This window comes from Dipteris shenzhenensis, chromosome 7, assembly GCF_047967505.1.
Source record: "Dipteris shenzhenensis isolate YYH24624 ecotype China chromosome 7, Dip_SZ_1.0, whole genome shotgun sequence".
NCBI classification, from domain to species: Eukaryota; Viridiplantae; Streptophyta; class Polypodiopsida; order Gleicheniales; family Dipteridaceae; genus Dipteris; species Dipteris shenzhenensis.
The window spans coordinates 28,001,812-28,024,781 of record NC_141602.1 but is presented as its reverse complement, the minus strand read 5'-3'; the positions used below and the strand labels follow the sequence as shown (position 1 = coordinate 28,024,781).

At 45.7% G+C, this 22,970-nt stretch overlaps 1 protein-coding gene across 2 annotated transcripts in view; it reads left to right on the top strand.

Moving 5' to 3' along the window:
* The first annotated feature begins 728 nt into the window (after positions 1–728).
* LOC147900184 (uncharacterized) overlaps positions 729–22,970 on the top strand; it is a 108,048-nt gene continuing 85,806 nt past the window's right edge. The window contains exons 1-3 of one of the 2 annotated variants that reach the window (XM_087377372.1): positions 729–945; positions 12,993–13,076; positions 21,987–22,067. In XM_087377372.1, coding sequence (XP_087233498.1) covers positions 896–945; positions 12,993–13,076; positions 21,987–22,067 — 215 coding nt within the window. In that variant the 5' untranslated portion in view covers positions 729–895. The remainder of the gene's footprint in view (positions 946–12,992; positions 13,077–21,986; positions 22,068–22,970) is intronic. The other variant, XM_087377373.1, reaches the window with a different exon arrangement.

The window sequence follows — 22,970 nt, the reverse complement described above, 5'->3', positions numbered from 1 at the left end:
GTCTCAGAGAAGAAAGGAGAATCCTTCCATTCCCTGAAGAAAGAAGCCCTCCTAGTTGAGGCTGCATGGGAGTCTCCTTGCATACCCGTCCATACGGCCATCAAAGTATGTACGGTGTCTGTCCAGATATGTCTGTCCAGATACTAGCCAATGTGTGCGAGGGATGAACCTGAGCACCCTCCAAAGCGTTTGTGCATCTGGCTCTCCAGATATGCCAGGATGCTATGCTCGCTAGAATCTCCCAAGAAGTATCCACAGAGGCATGTACAGCTGTAAAAGGAAGGTGTGGTACCACATCCAACGAACAGGACTCAGTTTGATGACGTCGAACCGAAATGGCCCGAGAGGAGTCAAATCTCTCATAGAATACTTAAGGCCCTGTAAGAGAAAGCCAAGCCATTGAGCCCCATGTCATAAAGAATGGGGAGTGGGCAAAGTGACTGAATATCCTGGCTACCCCCATCCAAATCATCCTCGCCTATCTGCAATCCCATAAGCAATGCTGAATAGTCTCCGAAGCAGAGAGGCAGCGAGGGCTTTTAAGCTATGTTTAAGAGGAGTGCACATGAATTAAAAGGGTAGGATTCTCGAACCCACAATGTTGTCTTTCCCACATGTGAGCCCTACCACTAAGCTATTGAGTGGAAGAGCATATACCTAGTGCTAGTGCTAACTAAAGTATTATAAATGGTCCATCTTCCCCCTCCCCTTTTAGCGCAAGCCTCCGAGCTATAACGTTTGAAAACTTTTCAATCTTACATCGTCTATAATCTCTTTTTTCTTGCTTGCAAGCCTCCGAGCTCTATCCAAAAGCCAATTGCCCATGATTGCGTAGGGGCCAGTTTCTGGAGATTGCGTTCGTGAAGAAAAATGACAGTCACATAGAGCTAGAACAATGGCTAGTGCAAGTCCTACACCCATTTACACCGTGTGTGACGAATCGAGGTAAGTGCTTTGAATTCTCAAAGCTTACAACTCGGAGAATACTGTAAAAGAATGCATCCTTTGGCTACCCTGTGGTTTTTATTGGACAGGTTGGTCTGCATCTGTGTGGTGACTGTATATAAAAATTACCAGTCAACATGCACCCGTAAATAGAGCTTCAAACCCACAAAACACAAAATTCTGCTAACAATCCTGGAGATAAGAGTGAGCCGGATTCCACGGCTTATAAGTATACTCTTTTCAGTCAGCTGCATGTGCTGTGATGACTTGAAAATAATATCAGGTCAAATGAAAGATTATTCCACCTTAGTTTACAAGAACCTGAACCAAGGGTTATTGGTAACCTGGATGGCTAGGTTATTAAGCTTGGCCTTTTGGGGCATGTGAAGAGTCAACATTAGTTGAGATACAAGTTAAGGAGTTTAATGAGGTGGGATATTACAGTACTGGTTAAAATCTGACGGTAGGCATGGTGTAGGCTAGCAAGCTGTAGCACAGCTTCCCTTGGGAGTGGGGCTGTTGGCCTTGTATGCTACTAGGTGAGCCTTGTAAGAGCTGTATGGAGGGCAAGTAAGCCCAGTGTTCATCTGGTCAGAGGGTTGGTTAAGGATGTTGCAACTACCTGGTCAGCACTTCTGACTAAAGGCAAGGCTACAAGCCAGCTGCATTATTTCGCTCAGAATACATTATATCAAGCTGCCTGGTCAGGACTTCTGATTTTAAGCATGGGCTAGAAGTTAGCGAGGCCTCCCTCACAGGCTGCTTGTATTTGGTGGAAGGCTAGTCCATGGATACTAGAAGCAAGTTTGTGTTAACCATTTTCTGTTTTCAGAACGTTAGCAGCAGAATATAAATTTATATTTTCAAGTTGGTAGTGTATAGCTTAGCATTAAATCAAGTTTGAACAGGTAAGCTTGTGGTATAGTTTGCACAAGGTGAAACTTCGTTGGTTTTTGCCAGCGTCTCATTTTTGAATCACTTTTTGTGAGTTTCCATTTGATTTTGTGCGTTTTTGTTTGGCTTGCACACAATTTCAGGTAAGGAACTTGTGTATTTGCAGCGAATTATTATTGGCTGGGCACAATTTCTAGACTCTTTGCAGCATTGAAATGGTAGTATTTTTCTAGACTCTTTGCAGCATTGAAATGGTAGTATCTTTCTAGACTTGCATAGTTTTGTTCTGCTGGTTGATCTCAATTGGCTGCATATTTCAGTTTGTTGCTGCCTGAATGGCTTTAGAAGGCAAGGATTTAAGGTTACTGCTATGTTTGAGATTCTAACCGTTCCATGGATATGGACAGAGAGTTGCACGTTAGTCATGCAGGTCTGTGAGGTAGTTTCAGAATTGCGTCCTTGTAGAAGATCAACATAGTTGGTCAGGGCTGATGGAAGTGCCTCTTGTTTCGGAAGGAATTGCTGTCTTGGGCCTGTTAGATATGCTCAATGCCCCACCCTCCTGGTAACCACCAGTGGTCCAAGGTGCTCAAGTTGTAAGGCCCCCATATGAGGATCAGCCATGTGTGAGCCCGGGACACTGGATGGATCCTGACTTGCATGTTAGATGAGGTCTATCAATGAGACCGTTGATGGTAGAAAGGTGATTGTGTGGGAGCCTCTTATTCTTGCTGGGGCCTGGGGGCCATCTGGCCCTCCTGGTGGGGTTTGGGGGCGGGAGCCCTCAAGGAATATTCCATGGACGACTAGTCGGTTCCATCGACTAGGTTGACTGGTCGGCTCCACCGACTAGGTTGACTGGTCGACTCCACCGACTATGTTGATCTGACTATCACCCTTATAGCTATAAAGAGGCGACCTCCCTAGTCCATTGTATCAGATTAGTTTAGATTAGATCAGATCTTCCAGCTAGTAGCTCTTCACCTAGTATCTGTCTAGATCGCCCGGGTGGACGGAGCCATCATCTGTACTACATCAGTATTGAAGGAAAAGTTATTCCTCTCCAGTTTGCTGTGTACTCTCTATTCTTTGTTCAGTTTTTGTTCCGTTGCGCCATGTAATTTAACAAGGCTCCAATTACAGAATCTTGGATTATTGGGGGTAACTTCAACATGGTGAAGTTGTCCTTAGATAAAAGAGTGGGAAGAGGAGGAGGCCTTCACTCTCTTGAGAGAGCCGCTTGGGATGCTTTCCTTTTCGAGTTCAATGGCAGAGACTCTTGGACTGATGATGCTTGTCATGCTTTGCCTTGCTCGCTCCTGTCAAATAAGAGATATCAGATGCCCATTCATGCATGGATTGACAATTTTATGTTGACGATTGGGCATTAGATAGATTTGGCACTATTTGCACTGCCATAGGGGTCTCCACTTCGGTTCACTTTTTGATACCCTTTCACCAATTTGGAATATAGAACTTCTCTCTTTGCCCTTCACAAGGGCAAATGTCTTTGTTTAGATGAGATGGCCCCTTCTTCTTCATTACTTTTTGGAACATGATTGGCGATCATGTCACCTCAGCTCTATAAAGCGTATGGAATTCTGATGCTATGCCTGTTTGAATCACTTAGAGAGGGTCTCATTCATCTTATCCCTAAGGGGGGGTGCAGAAATTTGGTCACCCAATGGAGACCTTGGCAAAGGCAATCGGCTTGAGGCTGCAGCCCCTTCTCTGAGATCTTATTCATGATATGCAAACTGGTTTTTTGCATGGCCGAAGCGTCTTTGACAAGGTAGACTCTGGTTTCTTGGAGGGTATCCTGCTGCAATTTGGTTTTTCAGATGCTTGGATCAGAGGGGTTTCCTCCTTGTATAGATCAGCCCACAACTAGGTGCTTATCAAAGGGGTTAGAGGAGTGAGGTTTCAGATTTCCAGATCAGTCCATCAAGGATGCCCTCTTTCCCCTTTCAGTCCATCAAGGACGCCCTCGTGCCCCTTTCTTGTACTCATTTGTGGCTGAAGCCATAGCATCATTTTTGAGATTTCAGGCATATATTTTGGGCTGAGCCTTCCCCTTAGGCAAGGTGAGGAGCTTTTGGATGAGATACTCAAGTCTTGTTGGAAACCATTGGGCAGTTGCTTGCTGTAGCCAAATCCCTTGCCCTAGATATCAACACTTAAAGAAGACACAACTCTACTTTGTGTCCTTTATTGTGAATAGAAGAACACACATCTGAAAGAGAACTAAGGTGTACAATCAAAAACAGAATATATGTAATGGTAGAAACCAAAAACTGCCAACAATTGTACCAATGCCTTAATTAAACAACCACTGCGGTAAGGTACCAAATCTTGCTCCCATTGCTGCACCCTCTGAAGTGGATGGCAATTATGTGCCTCTGGAGTCTGTGTAGGCTTCAGTAGCTGCTCTTAGACTGGGAGCCCTTGCTGCTGCACCATGCACTCTCAATTGCTTTTCAACCTGCTGTGGGTCTGCACACTAGAGTGCCCTGGAATGTAGGCAGAACTCGACTGAGAAATGCCCCCAGAAAAGGGCTATTTATAGAGATGTATGTCCCCTAAAAACTGGCCGACTGGCCAGTCTGTGGGCCTCACAGGCCAGGTAGCAGCGCTCCATGACAGGTTTATAAGTGATGCCAGCCTTCGCTGGAGTTACTGTCCGCGAAGACCCTCCTGTCCATTCTTAGCCGGCCAGTGGGCTTGGTCCTGTAGACAACATGCAGAGGACTTGCTGCATAGGTGGACATGCAGTTTTTTCAGCCTTACGCTTCCCTCCTCTCAACAGTGAGCTCTCCATGGCTTTCCCCTGCTCACTGATATGATGTGATACGCCATGTATTCCCTCCCATAGTCGCATCACGATATAGATCTACTTTTCATGGGTTTAAGACATTAGTATTAGTCTTGGGTGTGGATGCCCCCACCCTTTCAGGTTTTCTCATTTTATCAGGGTTTTTAAATCTCATAGACCCTTCGATCTTTCAAAGACTCCAATAAACTTCTTTCTTTCTTTCTTTCTCTCCATTCATACTAGTTTTATATAGTCTTTCATTATTTAGAAGCAATTCGTTTGGACGCTTGAAACCGAATACATACACACATCCATACATGACATCCATGAATACATGCATGCATCCATTCTTCATACATGCATTGCACCCATGCATACACGTATATGTGTTCATATATGTTTGTGGTTATGTATGTATCCTTTATCTCTTTAAGGTATACACATGGATATAAGCACATGTGTCTATGCTGTGTGCAACTATGATTTTGTTCTATGCATATTGTCATTCTGCTTTGCTGTATGTATATAATTGAAAGTTAAGGTTTGCGATAATGAAGAGCAACGGCAACCACATTCATAAACAAAGCAAGCATGCAGATGTGGCAAGTGTGAAATGAAAACTGCACAGGATAGCAACAGTGCTAGTGTACATTCTGCATTGAATGTTAATGTAAAGCTGAACTTTATAAATTCATAGGGTGTCAACTCTATAATGTCACAAAACAATTGGACTCTAATTCGACTAAAACCTTAAAGATGAAGAGTGCCTTTCAGTGTCAATTTGATCACTCATAAGGGCATAAATTGATAAAAAAATGGCATTGTTAATTTTTTGATTCTCCCTTTTAACTGCTCTTTTGTTAAATTCTTAGTGTATGTTTGAATTCAGGGCAAATGCAACAAAAGGGAGCAATCTTATGGGAAGAAGGAGCAGCAATTAGGGGAAACTTTTTCTTTTTCCCCCTATAGAAAAGAACCTTCTATCAAACTTGAGGATCAACCACACAATCAGCAATCCAACAGGCGCTGAGCATGGGGAAAAGAAAATACTCAGCTGATTTTAGGGGATACTCTCTTTATCGACAATTGTTGTCTCTCAGGGACATCTAAACATCATGTGGTAGACTGTATCGTCAAGGAGACCAGTTGTAAAACTTTGAGATCATCAATCAGATGAGGGAGGGAGATGGAAAGGGGGGGGGGGGGGGGGGAGCAGTGGAGGGAGGGTAAGGGGAGAGAGGCAGAGGGGGAGGGAGCAGGGGGGAGGTAGCAAGGGCGAGGGAGGAGATAGGTGGGAGACAGCAGGGAGGCGGAAGTGGAGGGTGGGGGGCAGGCAGGAGAAGCAGCAAGGTTGCTGAAGGGAGGGAGACAGCAGAGGTGGAAGGGGAGGGGCAGGGGGCAGGCAGGAGGTGTGTGTAGGGAGGCAGCAAGAGGGCGGAAGGGTAAGGGCAGGGAGGAGGCAGCAGCAGGAAGGGAAGGGAAGCGGGTAGCTGTGGGGAGGGGCAGCAGCAGGGAGGATGGGTGACGGGGAGCAGGCTGCAGCTCAGCTCTCAGCTCAAATTGTCTATAATATCTTGACCTTCACCAAGAGTCTATCAGGAAAAACCTGAAAGGTTTAGAAACAGGTTATGTCAAGTTAAGTCCCATTTTTCATTTGATAGGGAGTGTTGATGCTAATTCTGGTGGTGACTGGTCACCATGCTAGGTTGAGTTGTATCAAGAGATGTACATGGGGTCTAAGTCAAGTTAGGTTTGTGCTGAGCAAAATTATTCTTGGGTTCAAATTCTCCCCAAGGTGGCACTTGTTCAACTTTATTTTGGAGAGAATTTAAATAGTACACAGTACCACAGATAGTGCCTAGATAGCAATATTGACAAGTAAAGTATCCATTGTACTGGTCTTTTTTCTGGTTCCTGAATATATGTTTTGCTGTAAAAGTTATTGATTCTCTCGTTTTATATGTGCACTGTTTGTAGGCCATCTTTTGGTGGTTCTAGTGATGCCCTATGGGCCATGGTATGTGCCTTGTAGGCATAAGTGTAGGCACTTATAGTGTTAGTGCCTTCTATGCCACATAGGACACTTAGTCCTATGTGACACCTAGGACACTTAGTCCTAGGCCTAGGTACAAGTACTTTGTACTTGTGTTTTTCAACCTTATCTAAGTTTGACGTGACTTCTCTTTTGACTCGTCTTGTACCTTCACTCTCTCTCTCTCTTCGACTCGTACCTTCAGTGATATCAGAGCAGGTATTGCTCTAGCCTTCCAGCTCTCCTCGGCCCCGAGCCCTCCATAGCTTATTGGAAGTTTTCTGCGCCGTTCTCAGCCTGTTCAAGGCTCTTCAGCTGCTGTCCAAAATCCAGGCGTCCAGCTCCCCAAGCAACAGGTGTATCTGCATTCCCTTTCGTACAGTTGTACGGAAGGCCTGGTATCAGTGGTTCGTACCTGTGCATCGAGGGTCGCCGTACTGAAATCGTGCATCGCCGTACGCCGTACTGAAATTGTACACCCGTACCTGCAGTTCGCCGTACGTACGGTGCAGTGATAGATCCGTCGTACAACAGTACCATCGCTGTACAAGGTACCCGTACTTGTAGTTCACCGTACGTACGGTGCAGTGATAGATCCGTCGTACCTTTAGTGCTATTCGTCGTACAAGGTACTTTCACCGTACAGCTGTACCTGCGCAAAAACACCGTGCAAGGTACTTGCACCGTACCTACAGATCAGTCGTACAACTTGTACTTGATCTGGGTATTCCGTACAGCTTCACCACAGGTTCCGTACCTGTTTTAGCATTGGCTGGAATCAGGTCCTTGGTCTCACTGCAGTCATCTACAAACCTTTGCAGATTTGGGGCTTTTGCAGGACATTGGAAAATTTGGGGCTTTCATTTCCTTTCACCTCCTTTGATTGCAATTTCTTGCAAGAATATTGGAGCTTTGGGATTTAGTCTGCAATTTCTTGTTTACATTGCAGTACATTGGGTCAGATTGCAGGACATTCAGTTACATTTGCAGGACATTGGGTCAGATTTGCATACATTGGGTCAGATTTGCATACATTGGGTCACATTTGCAAAAATTTCAGCAAAATTTGGGGCTTTTCTGAATTTGCCCTCTTTTTGGCCTATTTGCTTCAATTTGGGGCTTTTGCCAAATTTGCTGTTTTTGTAGTGAACATTGCCTGTCACAGTCACATTTGGGTTAGATCTGCATTTGCCCTTTGATTTGGGTCAGAAATTTGCAGATATTTGCTGTCATTTTTGGGACAGCCAGCTTTTTGCAGTGATAGCCTTGAGGCTTTTGGGTTTTCAGGTCTTTTACAGGTTATCATAGTTGCTATGGCTGGGAACAATTAAGATTTATTTGGAGTTCTTCGTGAAGATGATAAGTTGGATGGCACCAATTATCCGATGTGGTCTTATCTCATGAAACATATTCTTGTTGCAAAGCATTTGTGGAATATTGTTTCTGGGGCTGATCTGAGGCCAGCCAATCCTTCAGTGGTTGTTTCTACTGCTGGTTCTTTTGCAGGGGGTACTCCTCCTGATGCCTCTTCCTCTAGCACTCCTGTTGCTGCTCTTCCAACTCAAGAACAGTCAAAATGGAATGCAAGAGATGCAAATGCACATTCATGCATTGCTTTATCATGCAAGAGAATCATTATTCCACACATCCGGTCTTGTAGGACAGCAAAGGATGCTTGGGATAAATTGGCTTCTCTATATCAGATTCGCAATGAAGCTCGTGTTGCATATTTGAGAAGGCAATTACAGGAAGTGAATATGAATGAAGGTGAGTCAATGGATGCATATTTGACAAAGGTCAAGGACCTCATGGAACAGCTTGCCAACATTGATGAGGTGGTGCCAAATTCACAGCTTGTCAGTACTACATTGAATGGACTACCAGATACATATCAAGGGTTTGCTACAACCCTTCGATTAGTGGCCATGGGTAATCCAGACCACTCCTCTTTTGATCAGCTAGTTACTTTGCTTTGCAAAGTAGAGCTAACAGACAAGCCATTATTCCTGATCATGCATTTGCTTCACAGCAGACAGGAAGAGGCAAGGCTTCCAAGCCTATGGGCAAGCCAAAATCTGCGCACAGCAGCTGCAATTCCTCTACGCATAGCAGCTGCAATTCCTCCCATGCATCTAAAAATACAGCAGATAAGGGAAAGAAGAAAAGATGCAACTATTGTCGCAAGCCTGGACATGACATTTCAGAATGCAGGAAGCGCATTGCTTCGGAGAAAAAGAAAGCAGGATTGACACTTAATGCCTCACATGCCATTGAATCCCATGAGCCAGCAGATGCTTCACATGCACATGCTCTTCAGGATGATTGGGCATGGGCTGTCCATTGCTCATTTGATCCCTCCAAAGCTGATGCACTCTTTGCTGCTAATGATGCTCAGTCCTGGTACTTTGCAGTCCTGGTACTTTGAAAGTGGAGCTTCCAAGCATGTCACATCTTGCAGACAGTTGTTTCATTCTCTAGCTGATGCACCTCGAGGGGGGACTGTTACATGTGCCAATATTGCTTCATATGCTGTAAAAGGAGTTGGAGATGTGCAGCTCACATCAATTTCCAGCCATCCTGTCACTGTGACAAATGTTCTTTTTGTGCCTGGAATTGAAGTCAACTTGATTTCAATTTCAGCAATTGCTACTTTAGGTTTCAGAGTAATTTTTGATGGCTACAAATGCCTAGTATATGATCTTCGTGATGACAATGCCATGGTTCTCACTGGCACTTTGCAAAAAGGGCTTTATCACCTTGATCATCATTCAGCTGCACTTTCTATTGAAGCATTGGCTATTTCAGATTCACAGCTTGCTGAAACTCATCTTTGGCATGAGAGAATGGGCCATCTCAATTATAGTGCTACATTCACAGCAGATGGCAAATGATGTACCTCAAACTCACACAGTTTCTAAACATGTGTGTGAGGGTTGTCTTTTGGGTAAGATGCATCGATTTCCTTTTCAAAAGAATTGTCCAAAACTCTCACACAGGAAATTGCAGCTAGTACACAGTGATGTCTATGGCCCAATGAGAACAAATGCCATTGGAGGATACAAGTATTTCATGACTCTCATTGATGATTTCACAAGGTATTGCTGGGTATATCCTTTAAAGGCCAAATTTGAAGTTTTCTTATGCTTTCAGAGATGGCTGAATATGGTTGAGAATGAATCAGGATGCAAGCTTGTCACCCTCAACACAGATAGGGGGGGTGAGTATATGTCAAAGGAGTTTGATGCATTTCTATCCTCACGGGGCATTATTCACTCATGCACTACTCCTTACACTCCTCAGCAGAATCCTGTTTCTGAAAGGAAAAACAGGTCCACAATGGAGATGGCCAGATGCATGCTTAAGGCCAGGTCTTTGCCCAATAAATTTTGGCTTGATGCAGTAATGTGTGCCAACTATGTGCTGAATAGATCACCTACACGGGCATTAAAGACTATTACACCTTATGAAGCATGGAAAGGCAGGAAGCCTTCACTTTCACACATGAAAGTTTTTGGGTCTCTTGCATATGTTCATGTACCATCTCAGCTGAGACATAAGCTTGATGACAAGTCAATCAAATGCATATTCATTAATTACAGCCAGGAGAGCAGAGGGTATCGGTTATATCAACCAAATACTGGGAAGATTATTGTCAGTAGAGATGTGATCTTTGCTGAACATTCAGCTTCTCCTCTTGTGGACTGCAAAGCAAAGCCAGATGTTGACATGTTTGATGCCTTTGAATCTTGGTTACCTCTACCATCATCAGAAGAGGATTTTGAGCAGCAACATGAGCCTCCTGCAGGCCCTCCACTAAGCAATAATCAGCCACCACCTCATGCTGATTTGCAGGTTTCTCTTCCGGCACTAAATGATCCCACTACTCATGATGCAGTCATTGAAGAAAGAGCTGTCAATAGACAGCAAAGGCAAGTCCCCAGATGGCTTCTTGACACATTGAGGGACAGCAAACAAGATCAGCCTTTTGCTGCCCGGACAAGATCAGGGAATAGACAGCATGGTCACTTTCTTGAGTTCGCACTCCTTGCTACAGCTTGCAATGAAGAGCCTTTGTGCCATAAAGATGCTTTTGACAGCAAAAATGGATGGATGCAATGAAAGCTGAGTTACAATCTATTGCCAAAAATGACACTTGGGAATTAGTAGATCTCCCACTTGGCAAGCATGCCATTGGAACGTGGTGGGTCTACAAATTAAAAAGGAAATCTGATGGCAGCATAGATCGATACAAAGCCCGTCTTGTTGCAAAAGGGTATGCCCAACAACAAGGCACTGACTTTGAGGAGACATTTGCTCCCACATCCAGGATTACTACCATTCGATGTGTCATTGCCATTGCAGCCCATCATCATTGGCAAGTGCACCAACTTGATATCAAGACTGCCTTTCTTCATGGGGATCTGTAGGAAGAAGTCTACGTCACACAACCTCCTGGCTTTGAGGTTGTTAATTCTGAAAATAAGGTATGCCGGCTTAGAAAAGCCCTTTATGGTTTGAAGCAGGCACCCAGGGCATGGTATGCCAAAATTCATGCACACTTACTATCCCTTGGTTTTCAGAATAGTCCCACAGAACCAACTCTTTAGCGCTTGGTAGTTAGTACTAGAGATTGGAGTTTGTATATCAATCTACATCATGTGTACATTGAAACACACATCCGTGGGAGTGGATCTGATTTTTTAGTGCTGATTTTATATGTGGATGATATGCTTATCACGGGCCCAGATACTCAGCAAATTGCAGCTTTCAAGGCTGATTTGCAGGAGATTTTTGACATGTCAGACATGGGACAGCTCCATTATTATTTGGGCATTCAGTTTGCTCATGTTGAGGGGGGTATCATGATGTCTCAGTCCAAGTATATTGGACAGCTCCTTGATCGTTTTTAGTTTGAGGATTGCAAGCCAATCTCTACTCCAGTGGACCCTGGCTTCAAATTCTCAGCTCATCATGGGAGCCCACCATGTGATATCACTCTTTATCAGCAGGCTGTTGGATGCCTTATTTATTTATGTCACACCAGACCTGACTTGCAGTATGCAGTATCTCAGCTCAGCAGATTCATGCACATGCCCAGTTCACAGTGTTGGCAGGCAGTGAAGAGAGTCTTCAGATATCTCAGAGGCACTCAGGATTTAGCCCTCTTTCTATGGTGATCAGGGTTCACTTACCATGCATGCTTACACGGATAGTGACTAGGCAGGATGTTCCGACACCAGAGTGTCACATACTGGCAATTGTTTTTTGCTTGGCAATTCATGTATTTCTTGGCTCAGCAAGAAGCAACCGACAGTTGCCACGTCTAGTTGTGAGGCTGAGTACAGGGCAGCCTTCACCGCTACAGTAGAGTGTGTTTGGCTTCGACAGTTACTTACAGATCTTGGTATTTGCCAGACATCCTCCACTATTGTCTACACTGACAGCCAGAGTGCTTTGGCCATTGCGCGTAACCCAGTGTTTCATGTGCGTACCAAGCATATTGAAGTTCACTATCATTATGTTCGGGAGCGGTTGTTAGTAGGAGACATAGAGTTGTCCTATCTTCCCACAGAGGACAACATTGCAGATATGTTTACAAAGGCACTTCCTCGTCCCAAGTTCGAAGTCTTCCGACAGGCTTTACACTTGGTTCCCTTTGTTACATGATTTGACATTCCTTGTACATTCATAGGTGGCTATATCCTTATGGATGAACATGTGCCACCATGACCAGAAACTACCAGGTATTCTGAGATGTTTCCAGAGTACTTCAGCCCATCCCATGGAGGGGGGTTTGTAGGCCATCTTTTGGTGGTTCTAGTAATGCCCTATAGGCCATGGTATGTGCCTTGTAGGCATAAGTGTAGGTACTTATAGTGTTAGTGCCTTCTATGCCACATAGGACACTTAGTCCTATGTGACACCTAGGACGCTTAGTCCTAGGCCTAGGTACAAGTACTTTGTACTTGTGTTTTTCAACCTTATCTAAGTTTGACGTGACTTCTCTTTCGACTCGTCTTGTACCTGCACTCTCTCTCTCTCTTCGACTCGTACCTTCATTGTTTGATCCATGTTACATCACTTAAGATCTGGTTGGAAGGTTTACAGCTTCTAATGATTTATATGTCTCAATAAGTAGCATCTTCTTGTTGCTACAATTATTGCTGTTTTGATCTTTTATATGCTGATTATAGTGGTGTGTGACCTGGTTTTCAAGAAATGGCAAAATCTTGGGCTTCATTGTTAATCTTAGTCTTTACTATTTTGAAAGAAGAGTGACTTGCAAATAAAATACTCCACAAATTTCAGGTACTTGATTGTGAAGAACGTTCCAGCTCTTGGGTGCATTGATGATTTGGTTAAACTCTTTGGCTCCTACGGACCCATTGAAGAGTAATTTTGCTTGCCCAGCAAATCTGTCAATTAATGTCTGTTCGCTTTCAATAGAGATTTTAAAAAATAGAACGTTTTTGCTCTTCAATACATGTAACCTGGATTTGTATGTTGTTCTCGTTTCGCTAAAGTTTTAATGTGCTTTTTTTAAAAAATTCCAGACGACTCAAAAGCTCAATATGTCACTACTACTACTCATAGACTTACATTCTAGTGTTTGTGGCTAGTAATCATATGGTAATATATGAGTACGGAGGAAAATAAAGAACTAACTCAAGAATAGATAAGTTCTCCCCCCCCCCCCCCCCCCCTCCCCCCCTGCCCCGCCCTTTCTGCAAAGTCAGATCCCTGAATAGAGTTCAAAGGATTAAAGAACTCCCTAGTCTGGTTGTGTAGACCATTGACCATAGGGTCATATCAACCTAAGGAAGAACTAAGGCCTCTAACATTTTAGCATTATGCATAGCTTTTTGGACTCTGCTACCACTTGATTGTTAAATGATCCATGCTAACATATAGGGAGTTAGAACAGGACCACCACCATTCTCGTGCCCATCTCGGGTGCTCTCTTTTTTAAAGGGTCATTTTTAATGATGTGCGTTCTATCGAAGATTGGGATGAAGTCTCTTGAGAGCATTGCCGATGGGGTTCGCACACTCTATGGCCTAGTTGTGCATATCCACCCTCTGGACCCTACCTTGGCACACTGTCTTGATCACCTAGCAATGGTGGGACATGTCTGCCTTTCGTTGCAAGCTGCTATTGTGTTCCCATTGTTCTACTTGAATGGTTGTGTTTCAATATGAAAATAAGACAGAATTTCTTATTGGGATCCTAATGGACATCCTCACTGGCATTTGGGTAGGCTTAGGTTTAAGGGCTCTCCATAGGAATTAAAGCCAGCATCATAGGGATCATAGACAAACATCATGGGTACTTTAGCCCACATGATCACTCATATTGGGTCATGAGCATGCTGCAAGTGCCATGGCAATGTAGAACCATGGCAACAAATTACGGGTATTTGTTATAAATTGATTGCATATTATCATCAAATACACCTAGGGGATGACCACACATTCTTTTTCTCACTTTTGGGGCTCTACATGTTTAGTCTAGATCAACTTGTAGGGATTCCTTTTCCAGCTGTCATTATTGTGCTTGCTCTGGGACAAAAGAAGTTCTACTAAGGTTTGCTATTTGCATGCCTGTTCATTTGAGGTCTGTTCTTATAGTCTCGTGCTCATCCTTAACTTGCTCTTATCACCATGGGAACTCTACACGTAATACCTATGTAATTCGACTTTGGCTCAAGGCAAGTGAAGGTCCAAAAGGCTAGCAAAGACCTGTCATAGTTGTTTACACGTATGCCTTTGATATCAATACTCGATGGATTTTAGAATGTTCATTCAAGATTGTGCCCTTAAAAATGGCATGCTCTTTTATGATGTTTAATCTTGTGAAAGGCTATAAACCTAATGCTTTAGAGAAATAAGCCCCAAGCCAAGGAGAGGTGCATGAGTACATATAAGAATTAAAAGCCTTGTAGAATCAAACAAAAGTGAAGCACAAGGAAAGGATTGGGCAGCAGGTGGTGAAGAACTGAGGTAAATCTCTTGCCAGGATACAAGGGCAGTAGCTAGACACAATACCGTAGGTAGAAGATATAGATCTAATGAATTTGAACTGCCTCCTTGCAAACTGCACCTAGCTCCTGCCACCCCCCCACGCGCCCTTGCTCTCGCGCCCCACGCGTCTATTCCCCTCGACCTACTGATTGCGTCATGAGCTAGGAGGAGTCCCGCTTGTTGCGCCATTGCCTCACAGGGCTATGCCCGCATCACAAAGCGGCTGTTTGTCTGCCATCACGGATCTGCTGTTCCTCCGCCATCTCGCGCCACAACTCATGGATTGTGGCCTTGTACCGTCTCGCTACTAGCTTTTGCCATGGCTCCAAGGTTGCAGACGAGACCGGCTCCAAGGCAGTAATCCCACGCTAAACTACGAGCATCACTTCAGTTGGGATCCGCTCTAAGAAGAGCTCGCCATCTCTCGAATTGTAGCCAGCAAAATCGTTTCGAACTCCTTGCTAGTCCTTTCAATCTTAGTTGCAGAAGTCAGAGCCAAGTGTATCAGCAGCTCCCCGATATACTTGATTCTTTTCAATGCTTGTGTGCTTGCTTGTACAAGCACCTCGGTCGGGCTCTCCTTCCTTTCTCTACGGAGCCACCTCCGAGCTTTTCTTTTTCAAGATTCAGGTAGAGGGCTGTTGCTTACGAGCACTCTCTCTCCTTCTTCCTTTCCTCACGAGCGCTTCCTTCCACCCTCTTCACCCTCTTCTTCCTAGTGCCCACCTTTTAGCGGGAGGTGTAGTTTATTGCTTATCCTAGTGACACGGTTTTTTGATAGCGACCCTTGGTTTGGCCAGAGGGGATCCATGGTAGCACCCTCGATCCCCACAGCTGTCAAAGTGCTTCTTTCACCGCGGATAAGCAACAAGTACAGTAGGTAGTGAATCTTCTTCAGGACAGGGCAATGATAGGTAGGATCGTTGGCCTCACTCCTTCGAGTAGACAAATCAGGGATTGGATCTAGGCCAGCCGTGCACTAGATGGTGACCCCACATTACCCTATTCTCCTGGGCCCTCACTTGGTGTATCTCATCCCTTGGTACCATGGATTCACGGTGGAGGACATGGACTCCACTGACTCCCGTTTTCCAGTGACACTCCGCTTCCCCGATACAGGTCCATAATCCCTTACATAGGGTGGGCCTTTGGCACAGTTTTAGAGTACCCCTCAGAGTCAGAGTCGGCAGTGACGGAGTCCCTCGACTCAAGCTGGTGGTAGAGAGCGCGGACACACTTCCGGAGGTGATCCTTCTGGAGACCTTGGAGGGAGGTACGCTTCGCCAACATGTGGAAGTCTCCGGTCTACTAGGGCAGTGTTTGAGGTGTAGGCAGAAGGGACACCTAGCCAGAGATTGTACGAGAGGACTGAATAGGGCGCATCCCTCATAGGAGTCAGGGGGCAGCATAGTGACACGAGAGAGGGCAGGACTTGGAGTCCACCTAGGCAGGCACAACAACAATTTCAGCGACAACAGGTGGAGTCCGAGACTCCTTGGGTGGAGCCCTCAGAGGGAAGATGGACCAAGGTAGGCAGAGTGTCAAAAGCCTTGATAGGGGCAGGGTCCGGTATGTGAGAGGGTCCCTCTTGATCTGTATGTGGTGGAGGGACATTAACTCAAAACCGAAACCCAGCGAGAGCAATCTATATAGAACGTGCAGCTGAAGTTGGATGATGATGCGATGCTGAAGGTACACTCTGCCAATTCCTAGTAGGGGCCGCACTAGAAGCTTTCTTGTGCCTTTTCTTTTCTTCTTCCTTGGGCGATCTTTGGCCAAAGATCCAGCATATCTGTACCTGAGTATCAAAAATTATGCATTTGCTTGCTCCCATTATATGTGTCTTTATATGATGAGTACAATACTTTGCACATGTCTTAATCTTATCCATTTTAAGGCTCGTGCAAAGATACATGCTCCTCCCATATCATTCGCATGTTTGAATATGCATATTTTCTTGTTTTCCACACTGTTGGCATCATTGGGCATGCCTATTTTCAACTTGCGAACTCGACTCTTTGCCGAAAAAGAGAGTCATCTAGGCATTGAAGCATGATGTCATCGAAAATGTTAGGCTAACTCCAATCCAAGTATCCCATCCAATCTAATCGCCTTTGTCGTTGAAGACGGCAAACCAGGGATTTGGGGGGGGGGGGGGGGGCAATCCTCAGTGACTATCAAAAGTAGCTCTTGTGGCAAAGAGCCGAACACTTGGGGCAAACTTGGAAATCTAATGAAAAGAGAAGCCCTGTATTGGGTCAAAATTGAGAGAGGGGCTTAAGGAAAATCCTCCTGGGACCGAGCACTAAGGGGTTGGCATTGAGCCAAGTGCAAGAGTGTCGAAATCCACTTGAAAGTAACCTCGTCCCAAAAGTTGAATGTCAATGAGGCGCGGGGCGAGATCCAAAGTTAAGGCCGTTAGCATCTAGTCCCTAGCTTGTGATCTGAAAGGGTGGGACCCATGAATGCATGTGAAGAGGGTGGTGGAGATTTCATGCTCCACAACAGCTCGTCTTTTGAAAAGATAATGTTTTCGCAGCCAATGGAGTGGACAAGGATTGATTGAATGGGTTGCCTTTACATCAATCAATGGTGGAAGGCCAAATCAAACCGTTGTAAAATCCGTCCATCGTTAGGAGAGGCGGCATGGAGAAGAGAGAGACTAGGGGAGAAGCAGGAGGTTCTAAAGGTGAGGAGATAGGGGGCTGAGGGTGAGGGGCTGAAGGTGAAGCTGAGGGGTGAGAGGCTGAGAGAGGAGGGGCTGAGATAGGGGCTAAGAGTTGAGGGGGGAGATGAGAGGAGAGAGGCTGAGAGGAGAGAGGGAAGGGCTCAGAGGGGGAGAGGCTGAGAGGAAGGGCACAACTAGGTGAGGCTGCTTTGGGCTAGAGAACAGAAGAGGAAGCATAGGAACCACTAGCTAGAAGCTGCAAAAAAGAGCCTCAAAATTGAAGCTGGAGATGAAGGAAAAAGGCAGCTTGCAAGCACAGCAAGGAGCTGGAATTCAATTTAATTCCAGCTCAAAGCAGAGAGCTACCATGGAGATTAAGAGGACCTTGGCGCTGGTGCTCCTCTGCGACTCTTCCCCTGCTGCTCCCTCCCTAGCTCTCCCCTCAGCTCCCCTCTCCCCTCAGCTCCTCTCCCTCAGCCCCTCCCCCCACCTTCAGCTCCTCCCCTCCTTGCCTGTGCCTCCCTCCCTCATGGGCTGCTGGTGCTGCCCCCCCCCCCCCCCCGCGCGTCCATTGGAAGGGCTTCTTCCTCTTCCACCCTTCCTCACTGCCCCCCCCGCGGGCTGCTGTCCTCCCCCGTGGGCTCCTCCTTCCTACGCCCTGCTTCACGGCCCCCCCGGGTCCTGCCCTCCTCCGTGGGCTCCTGCCTCCCTTGCCCTTCCTCCTTCCCCTTGCGGGATTCCCCTCCCCCCCGCAGGCCCTCTCCTACTGGCTGCCTCTGCTCACGGGCAGACAGCCCCCCACTCGCAGCACTCCAACCTCCACCTGCGGGCCTCCTCCCCTCCCTCCAGCCCCCTCCGCCTCCTTCCAGCCCCCTCCTCCTCCTCCTCCTTCCACCCCCCTCACCTCCCTCCCCCTCAGCCCTTTCCTTCAGTCCCTCCCCCCCTCCCCTCAGCCTCTCTCCCCCTCCCTCTCCCCTCCTCAGCCTGCCCCCTTCCTGTCTTCCCTCTTCTACCTTTCCCGCAGCAGCATTTTTGGGTCGGAAGGAGCCTATTTGTGTTTGAATCGACCTTTCCACCTTGATTGACGAATGGATTCCCATTCAGCCAACCCTGACCGCTTCCACCGGCCGAAAGACGAGTCATTTTCTCTAAAGATGAGTTGCAGCAGCTCAAAAAGGACGTAGAGCTTGAAAGCTCTACTTCTCTCTTCGCTCGCATCTTTGAATCCCACCCTTTCAAGTTACAGGCTAGGGACTGGGTGTTAGTAGATTTACTGGCAGACCTTGCACCACATCTCACAGGCATTCACTTATTGGACCAAGGCTTCTTACAGGTGATTTTTAATACTCCCAAGGGCATTGCTATAGTGATTCAGACTAACCCCTTGCTGCTAGGCTCCAGGAGGACTTTACCTTGGGTTTTGACCTTGTTGTGGAGGACAATCAGATTACTTCCCTCTTCATCAGATTTCATAGCCTCCCTCAGGTGTACCATCGACTCCTTCCTACCATTGAAGTCAATTTTGGTTTGGTCGTAGAGATCCCCCCCCTCCCCAGCTTGCCTTCTTCAACAGTAGAGGCAGTCAAGTCGGATGGGGTGCCAAGAGTTAGGGTCTTGGTTTTTTACCCTAACATCATGGATGATGATATTATGCTTCAGCGTTCGGAGCCAAAATGGCCTACAGGTGCTTGGATTGAAGAGTGCCTTGCTGTAGCAAGGGCTCAACAGTAGGTATTGCTTGATCAGAGAGCAGAGTATGCCTTTCATGCCCATGAGTCATTCTGGACTTAGATGGGGAGGAGAGTCAATAAAAACTCGTTCTTTACTCTTGGCCTCAAATATAGTTGAGAGAGCGTCTCGCATCTTATTGACTCAGACGGGGTTTTGCAGACCAAGCTGGATGCCGTCTTGCGCATAGCTACAGACTTTTATGCTTTCCTCCTCATAGCAGATCCTGACACACAAGTTAGAGATGATGCTAGACATGCCTATTTGGCAGAGCATTCCTGTGTTGGTGAAACCAGAGATGCAAGTCTCTTTGAATGCACACTTCACCAACATAGAGTTCAGGAGCACTCTTGGCCCTTCACAAGGGAAAGCGCCCAGGTTTAGATGGACTTTCTCCCTCCTTTATAGCATATTGGGATATGATCGGGGATCACCTTACCTCAGCCCTTTGGGGTCCACTTCTCCTCTCATGTGTGGAAGCGAAGTTGAAACCCTAGAAAGGATGCGAATGAACTGCTCCAATGGAACCGCCTTTGCGGTCTGAAGGATCAAGACTATTATCTCCAAGGCGAGGGGGTAATCATTTGGGATGTCCAGAGTTTAGGGTCCAAGCCTCCAAAAATCACTCGGAAGGGGTTGTCTTGGACGAGGCCTTGGACCCGGAAGTTGGGAGAAAGGGTCAGAGGGTCAGATTGAGACTAAAAGAGGTTGAAGTTGCACCATTTCCCTTTGGCTTAGGCACCGAGAGGGGACCAGGAATCCGAGAAGGAGGGTGGGACGAGGAAGTGGGAGGTCTAGGTGAGGAAGCTGAAGGAGGGAGGGTGGAGGGGTGTGGGGAGGAGGGGGGATCAGAGAGAACGGGAAAGGGAGATGGATGGGAGGGGTGGGGTAAAGGTAGGATGGTGTCTCCTGTGTCTTGCTTCTGAGTAGTCGCCTAAGTACTGTGACACACTCTAGTCGGATTTGCTGGGAGGTCAAAGAAGATCTCGCTATTCTCAGGAGTCTGGTGCTGTCTTTGAAAAGGCTTCACCTGCCTGCTTCCCTTGAGATGGTGGAATTAAAGCTTGCCTTGCGATCCCCTGCTTTTGAAGTCATGCTCTTTGCTTGCAGTTCTTCGCGGTCCTCTTGATAGCTTCTTGTTTTCCACCTGGTCCAAATACCCTGTGAGGGCTCAACCCAAGGGGTCCGGGACTATTGCCACCACCTAGATGGGCATTGGGTTTTCTCCTTTGTCCTGACGAGACTCCCATTGCTACCCTTGGCGGGGTTGAGTCTACACCCCTAGGACAAAGCCTACATCAGGTGGCCCATTTGTCTGTGGCAAAGGCACTGAAGCTTAACCTCAACCCTCTGTTGAAACTCTCCCTCATCGAGTGTCTTGAGGAAGATCTCCTCTGATCCTTGAAATCTACCTATCAACACGGTACCAAGGAATGAGGAATAATAAGTGAGGCCGAGGAAAATGGAACTTTGCTCCACCAAGGCCTTGACGGTGTTGGGGAAACTCAGTTGGAGAAGAAAGACTCCCTTTGTACATGGTGACAGTGTGTATGTTATCACCCTCTAATGCCAAGCTCGCATGTGCCTAATACGCACCTGGATCCTCTTGGGGGTGAGACCAATGATGCAAGCCACTAGTGCTTTGTTTTGGAGAGACTCTGCACAATGAGCTACTAATATCAATTCAAAGATGTCTCAACATTCATTGGCGGGCATCAAATGAAGGTTGATGTTCGTTGGTGGACTAGTTTCAATGCATATAATGGATCCCTAGACAAGGGATTCGAGTCGTATAGAGGCTTATAGTTGTAGAGACTCAACACGCTGATCATATAGAGACAATAACCTAATCACCCACCACCTGATTATTATATTGATATGCACACTAGACTTCTAACAGCCTACTCAATGGGTTTTACTACTCTTTAAGGGCTTGGGGGGCAATGATTGGGAAATATAAATCGTACGATATAGATTGAGACCATTTGTGGATGCTGAGATCTAATTGAACATGGTCTTCAAGAGATATTTGACCAATTGCAATTTTAGTGACAATTGTGCGCCAAACACTCATGCTTGATCTAGAGCATACATTAATGATATGGGCAAAGTTTGGGTCATTCTTGAGATGTTGGTAGAGTTATGATGAGCCCCAAGGGGTCAGGGACTAAGTTCAAGGTCTAACGTGGCTAAATGCCTACATGCTCTACCTAGTTGGTCTTTCTACACTTAAGAAGTAGATACTAGACACACATCCCCTACCGCTGTTTTCCTCTAGAGGTTCCCAATGCCATCCTTTATTCATATGACCAGTACTATTAATGTGTCCATGAGCTGAGGCCGTTTTGTTATTTTTAAGCCTTTTGGGCCAGCTTGAATACAATGGAATTGTCCCTACCTGTATCAATTCTATTCTAGATTGTACTAGTTGTCCGCACAATAAAAAGAAAAATAGGGCGCTATGGGAGAATTGAAAGCTTAGTCACAGCCCAAAATATTAAAATCCTAAAGCAATCGGAGGGCATTTTATAATTGTTAATGTTGCAAATATACTCACGGTTGCAATGGACTTTACAGAACATTGCCAATGTTTTATCATATTCAATGAACTCACACATTTATAATTGCTCATGTAAAAAATTGCTTGCAAAGAAGTCTATAGGAACTGCTGCTTTTCTTTCAGCTGTTGCCTTTATTAGAATAAACTAAAGTCTATGCTCTGGTAGAGCATATGGTTTATGACTGAGAATAGTGGGTCTTTAGTTGGCGAAGTTCAGGTTGCTTTTTGAAATTTTTGTCCAAGAGATCTTGACAGGATCACACACACACATACACACATATGCACGCACACAAAATTTAACATGTGCACTTATGTTGAATTTGTAGGTACAGACTAATGGATGAGGAAGAGTGTGAGCCTTTCACTGATGTATATTGGATCAAGTTCTTGAAAATTAGCAATGCCAGGTACATGTCAATACCTCAACTAGTTACAGGTTAATTTCCTTTTAGAACAAGAATGTAGATGTTACAGACCTGATGTATAGATGTATACTTTTTTCATGCACCTTAAAACTTGTGCATAAGCATGGAGGGAAGATGAAATTTGAGGGCTCTCTGCTAAACATGGACATTGGAATGCATGGTGTGTGAATGCACATGCTTGACCATACAGGGCTAGATATTGTCAGAAATGCTTGATATAGTACAGGGCTAGAAGGCGTCTGTCTGAGGGGAGGGGTTCTTATTCTTTCGGAGGTGTTACCGGAGGCCAAAGGCCGCTGGTGTGAGAAGCATGAGTGTTGCAATGCTCTAATGCAATGGATCGCGCGGAGTGCACCGTGCAGTGTTGTGCGGGTGTCGTAGGCTGTAGTGCAGTGAACAACGATGTACGAGTGCACTATGCTAAATGACAATCACATGAGAACTCCACAACATAAGCATAAGAAGAACTCCTTTAGTGCTAGCCTTTGTCATGGCTGAGTTTGCCCTTCACCTCCAGAGTGCCGACAAAAACTTAGTATGAAGACTTTGTATAAAAGGATGCTCAAGTATGTGTGGGTGTGTGGATTTGTATGTGTGAGAGCATATTTTTATACTATGGTCTACACCCACTGTTGGGCACTGATGACGTCAGTGGGGATGTCATAGTAGCTAGTCCTTGCTATGTGTGATGGAGTTTATGGTTTTCAATCTTATGAGTGACTATCATGAGATTGAAACTGCACTATGTTGTGTTTTTAATGGATGAGTTTGGGAATGTTCCTGGATTCATCTAGGTGTAAGAAGAAACATCGTCATACACTGGTGAACAATCCCCTTATCGGAAAGAGACAGGAAGAATGAGAAAGTGACCAAGATGGCTAAAGT